Source organism: Condylura cristata, unplaced genomic scaffold (assembly GCF_000260355.1).
Source record: "Condylura cristata isolate star-nosed mole 26May11 unplaced genomic scaffold, ConCri1.0 scaffold00006, whole genome shotgun sequence".
In the NCBI taxonomy this organism is placed as follows: domain Eukaryota; kingdom Metazoa; phylum Chordata; class Mammalia; order Eulipotyphla; family Talpidae; genus Condylura; species Condylura cristata.
This window is the reverse complement of record NW_004567107.1, coordinates 2432850-2438585: the sequence shown is the minus strand read 5'-3', so window position 1 is coordinate 2438585 and position 5736 is coordinate 2432850. Positions and strand designations below refer to the sequence as shown.

General features: G+C 68.4%; 1 protein-coding gene across 6 annotated transcripts in view; it reads right to left on the bottom strand.

Moving 5' to 3' along the window:
• LOC101631951 (rap guanine nucleotide exchange factor 1) overlaps positions 1-5727 on the bottom strand; it is a 17164-nt gene extending 11437 nt beyond the window's left edge. For 3 of the 6 annotated variants that reach the window (XM_012721534.1, XM_012721535.1, XM_012721536.1), the window contains exons 1-2: positions 5531-5727; positions 3871-4023 (exon numbers count right to left, since the gene is read on the bottom strand). In XM_012721534.1, the coding sequence (XP_012576988.1) occupies positions 3871-4023; positions 5531-5722 (345 nt within the window). In that variant the 5' untranslated portion in view covers positions 5723-5727. The remainder of the gene's footprint in view (positions 1-3870; positions 4024-5530) is intronic. The other 3 variants (XM_012721539.1, XM_012721537.1, XM_012721538.1) reach the window with 2 other exon arrangements.
• Positions 5728-5736: the final 9 nt, after the last annotated feature.

Here is a 5736-nt window from a genome sequence, read left to right as displayed (position 1 = left end):
GCCCGCGGCTGGCCTCGGGTCTGGGCGGGCAGCAAAGCCTCCCCCACTGAGGCGGGAGCAGAAGCCACGGGAGGAGGGAGCTGGCCTGGCCGGCCCTCCCCGCCGGCCCTCCCCGCCGGCCAGCCCGGAATGCAAGCAATGCAGCTGGCCGGGACAGGAGCCAGGGTGGGGGCCCGTGCTGCGCCCCACTCGCACTCTGGGAGCCCCGCGGCTGCACAGAGGCCGAGGGCCTGTCCTCACACGACTGTCAAGGGGTCCAGTTTCTACCGAACATTTCCAGGCCTGAGAAGACCATATTTGTTCGCACGGGCAAGGAGGGAGGCGGTGGCCGTGCACACAAGCGCCCCTTCCCCACCGCCCAGAGCCTGTTTTAGGACCGGCGGGAGCCGTGTGGCCACGGCGGGCGCTGGCATGTCCAGCCAGAGGGACTGCGGGCTAAGGACGTGCCCCAGGGGGCTGCCGACTGGGCCTGCAGCCCCGGCCTGGCAGAGGACGGGCCTGTGCAGGAGCGCAGCTGGGGCCTGGCCGCAGCCTCAGCCCCGACCACACAGCCGGCCAGGTCCGCGAGGGCAGCCGGACACCAGCATGCGGGGCCCGGCTGTTCCGCTCCTCGGAGGGGGGCTGCAGGGCCTGATGAGCCGTCTCGTTGCAAGCTCTGCCGGGCCCCTCACAGTGGGGCCGGCCTGGCAGGCGTGAGGCCGCGTGGAAAGGCCCCCGCCACACAGCCCCGCCCCACGCCACTCGGGGTCTCAGGCGAGGGCTGTGAGGGCCGGCATGCTGGGCAGTGAGCCGGGGTGAGGGCCAGGCAGAGAGGCCGGGGAGCCCACCCTCGTGAGAGGCCGGGCTGCACCAGGGGCTCGCAGGTGGGGGAGGCATCACGCTGTCCAAGGGCAGGACGGTGGAGCTAAGAGTCCACAGGAGATGGTCAAGGGGCCGGCACCCAACGGCACTGGCCCTTGCTGGCCCTCACAGTCATGGTGGGAGTCCTGGGATGGGCCGTGTTGTGTTGGTGGGAAAGGAGATCTTTCAGTAAAAATCCCAGTTCTTCAACAGGACAGACATTCTACAAATCCCTCTAACTTTCGGGGGCCGGGGTCAGGGGAGGCAGGCAGGGCCAGACAGGGCCGGCCACTGGCTAGAGGACCCGGGCGGCACTGGCTGCCCTGCGGCGACATGGGGCCACGACCTGGGCTCACAGCTCGGCCGAGCCCAGGCAAGCTTGCAGTCGGGGGAGGTGGGAGACGAGGCGTCAGGGTGCCCGGGCTCAGGTTCAGGCCCCGTGAGGACCCCGCATAGCAAACCTGCCGAGCCACGGCCTGTCTCCGGGCAGCACGTCCTGAACGTGAGCAGGTGCTCGGGGCTGCCGCCCAGATGTCTGGCCCTGGCCTCTGGCCCGGCCGGGCTCTCAGGTACCCACTGCCGCAGCGTCCCCAGGGGCCTCCTGTGCAGGACTCAGGTCCAGAGACGGAGGCCAGCAGGACCAACTGCAGACGCTCTCCCGTCACCTGGCTGATGAGCGCCCACCGCCCCCAGGCGGCGGTATCTTCTGGCCTGATCTAGGCCCAGAGGCAGTTTCCTTTTTCACGCCCCTGTGTTTCACAACAGTGTTCTGCAAGATGTCAGAACGCGACTTTCCCGAGCGGGGTGGACGGCCCTGGTCGCTGGCACGCACGGAGGCAGCATCTGCGTCCAGCTTTCCTGCTCAGCGCTTTATGACTGGCAGCAGCTGTTGAGAAGTGTCCTCCCAGTACTGTGCTTTTCATGAGCCTAATCTTAGCTCTAACTTGACTCTAGGCAAATGGTTCAGCTTTCCTGTCCCGGACGCTCCATCTCGAAATGGGTAAATGCTCCCCTGGAAGGGCAGAGTGGCCAGCGCCCGGGCTCACACCACAGAGGCCCCCCCCAGGGGTGGCCCGGGCGGAGTCACAGCACCTCTGCAGGGCCCCACTCTGCAGAGTGGGCCAGGCCAGGTCCCCTGTCCGGCTCAGGCCTGCTTTGCATTTTCCCCAGGGTCTTGGAAGGCCGGGTGGGTGCTGGCCTGGGGCACCTCCTTGGTCAGGCTGTGTCCAGGCACGGACAGGGCTGACTGGGAGCTCACTCTTCGCAGTAGTGCTGGCCCGCAGCCCCGGTGTCCTGTAGGAAGGGTGGAGGCGCACTAAGGTATCTGCCAGACCCTACTGCTTGTGGGTCCTGGGCCAGCCAGCAGGCAACTGGAGGCTGTTTGTCAGTGGAGAAGGAAAACGACGAAGGAGTCAGGCTCTTGGCCACAGCCCAGGACCAGAATGAGTGGCTCACATGACAGAGGCCGTGATGGGACAAGTCACTGCAGGCTGCTCCGATGAAGGCTGGGAAGCAGCAGGGTGGTGTGACGGGGCGGAGGGCCACCTGGCGGCTGCGCCTTGCTTCTGGGTGAACACGGTCCAGGTCAGCGTGTGTCCCCGCCAGCTCATCTCGGACATCAGGGGTAGGACAGAGCCCTGGTCGTCATGACCAGGATCACTCTGCGGCTGTTGGCCTTCAGACCCAGAAGCTCCAGACAGCCCCTGGGGCTGGTGGCCTCTGAGGCGGAATGGGGCCCTTGGAGGGACCCGGAACCCACGGGGCTCCTGCAGCGGCTCACACCCAAACTGACGAGGACGCCCATGGGCACCCTCTGGCCGTGGCCTGCCCTGCCCACAGTGTGCGACGGGGCCCTGGATGCTCGCAGGAGGGAGCACACTCGCATCTGTCCACAGAGGGAAAAGCCCATGGGCTGTCTCAAGGTCATGTTTTGCAAGATCTGTGAAAGGAGCTTCCGGAGGGTGTGCAGTGGACACAGGGGGCGCCTGGGCAAGCGTCCGGCGTGGCCTTGACGGCACATGTGCTGGCTGCTGAGGGCTCAGCTGGCGAGGCCTCACGCCCACAGGAGGAATGTGCTCCACGGGCCTCATGCCAGGCAGCCCCAGGGTAGAGACCGAGCAGGACCAGCGAGGAGGGCCCAGGGGCCACCAAGTCAGCCTTGGGGCTTGGCGTGAGGAAGGCCGCCAGCTGATCCCACCCAACTCAGAAACAGAAGCAGAGACAGAAGCAGTCAGGCCAGGCCAGGAGCGCGCGGCTTCCTAAGCCTACCACCGCCTGGCCGTGTCCTCTGATTTGACTTAACCGGCACATGCTCAGGGTGAGCGGGAAGCGAGCAGAGATGCCAGCAGGAAGCGGCGCCAGTGGGAGGCTGGCTGGCCTGCGCGGGGCCCAGCGTGGCTGCTCCGGGCACCTGCCCTGCTGTGCGGCGTTTCCCGAGGAGGTGGAAGGGGAGGGCAGGCCAGCGCCAGGAGGGACACAGCGCAGCTGGCCCCTGCTGAAGCCAGGGTCCCCTAGGGCCTGAAGTCAGCTACTGGCCACGCTCCCCTGCGAGCTGAGGGAGACGCAGCTCCCTGGAGGCAGCGCCTTCCATCGGCTGGGCCGGGCCTCACACCCGCACGCTCCCTTTGCATCCTGGGTGCCCACCCGGGGCCCCGGGGGCAAGCAGGGCCATGTGGGTCCAGCCTGGGTCCCACCGCACCAGCCACTTGGCCACTCACCCCGACCCGGCCTAAGCTGGCTTAAGCCACTAAGTGTGCGGAGACCACGACGCCCGCAGGCCACCCTGTCACAACCCGCTGAGGCCACCTCCTTGGCTTGGCGCCCCCGCGAGGGACACTCCTCTGTGAGCACAGCACCTCAGGGCCGCCGCAGCCCCAGTGGGAGGTCAGAAAGAAAGAACTGCTGCCGGTTTCTGCCAGCATGGTAACGTCCAGAGTGGGGCCCCGCGGGCGCCAACCCCCTCCTCCCCCCTCTAGGGCCACGCACACCCGGCAGACCCTCCCGCGGCAGGAGACAGCAGGAGCGACTCACCGAGGGCGCGGCGCCGGGCCGGCCAAGAAAGGGGCTAGAGACGGACACAGTGACGCCCTGAGTGGCACTGCTGTCCTCGGGGGTGAAGGCCACTTTAGTTTGCTGGACACAGTAGGAGACAGAGGAGAAGGAAGAAGCAGCATAGGAGGCCTGCTGGACAGAGGAGGAGAGAAGACGGGGAGGAGGCAGAAGAGCAGAGACCGCGGGTGCGTGGAGGCAGCGCTGCCCGCACCGGGCGGCACTTGGCGCCCCGCTGGCTCCGGGCCAAGGGCGCCCGCAGCTCCCCGAACGAGGACCCTGCCTTTGCTTCCTGGGACAGATCTAGAAGCCAACTCTGGGCAGATCGTGTAGTGGGCACGGTGCCGAGGCTCTCACGGCGCACAGGCCAGGCGCCAGCCTGACTCTGGGCCCACCGGTGGGGCTTCTGTGTGGCCTCCGCCTGATGGGGCAGTGGGGGGCTGTGCGCAGCTGGAAGGTGCCCACCCTGCACACGGGCCCACAGGCGTGACCATTAGCACCCGCGCGTCGCCAGCCAGGATAACACACTGGAGGGGGCATGCGGTGCCGGTGGGGGTCAGGGCTGGTCCCCTAACCTTGTGCCCCTCAGGCTACCCGCCGGAGGACGACGGATGCGGAGAGGACAGCAGAGCTGCCCGGGCGCCGGGCCTCGTGGGCTCGCTCAGCCCAGGACCCTCCGCCTGGCCCCGCTGCGGGCAGGCGGCCGGAGCCCCGATCCACGTGTGCATACCTGGGGTCTGCAGCCCCCCTCGGGCACTACAGGCTAGGAAAGATGCCGAGGCCGGCTGGGGGCGCAGCACGGCGGGGCAGAGATATGCAGCCTCAAAGGAACCCAGAGCAGACGATCGAGGCCGGGGCCTGGGCAGGCGTGGGGGACAGGGCCGGCGCCAGGGCCTCGCCTGGCCTGGCTCCAACCTGAGAGCTGAACGTGGGGGCTTGGGACCCCTGAGGCCAGGTGGGCTCCACACTTCACTGTGCCCAGGGGCTCGCCCTCCAGTGTCCTCCAGGGAAACCCGGGGCACCAACACATCCCTGAGAAACGGTGTCCGCCACCTCGGCCCCGCCTGGTTAAAGCGCTGCCAGGCTGGGCGGCAGCATCTGAGCAGACGAGCTGCTCCAGAGGAGGGGAGAGCGGCGGCCGCCGCGCGGCCAGGGGTGCTCACGGGGAGCTGGCGGCCGGGCCTGAAGCTCGCGGCCCAGGCAGGCCCGGCACCCCATCCCGGGCCGGGCGGCACCACCCATGGACGGCCACACAGGCGGTGTCCCAGCGAGGAGGGGCCGCCCGGAGCACAGAGCGGCTCTGTCTCCAGCCACCGCGTGTCAATACAGCCAGTGTCCACGGGGCCGCCTGGCGGGCCGCGGGCCCGTCTAGAGTCAGCCTTAGGTGAGTGGAGTCCACGCACAGACCAGGCCCTGTGCCCCGGGAACGCCCCTCGCTTGGGGGGAGCCATGGAGGCGAAGAGGGCCCAGACCGCAGAGACCGTCAGCGTGAACGTGAGCGCTGACCGTGAGCCGGCCCGGCCGCGTGACCGCGAGGACGAGGCGGGCACCCCAGGGTGGGGAAGGCAGTCCGGGCGAGTGGGCCTGGGCGCACGGTCCTGGGGACAGAGACCCAGCGGGTGGCGCGGGGGGCGGGGCTCACCAGCTGCCGCTGCTTGGGGGGCAGCGCGGGGGGCGGGGCCAGCTCCTGCAGGGCGTCGGCCGCGCCGAACGAGTCCGTGAAGCCGTACACCTCCATGAGCTTCTTTTTCTTCATCTGGTACTTGTGCTCGCTCTGCGGCGTCTGGTAGAACATGGAGGGCTGCGGCTCCGAGTAGTCCTCCAGCAGCTGCATGTAGGCCAGCACTG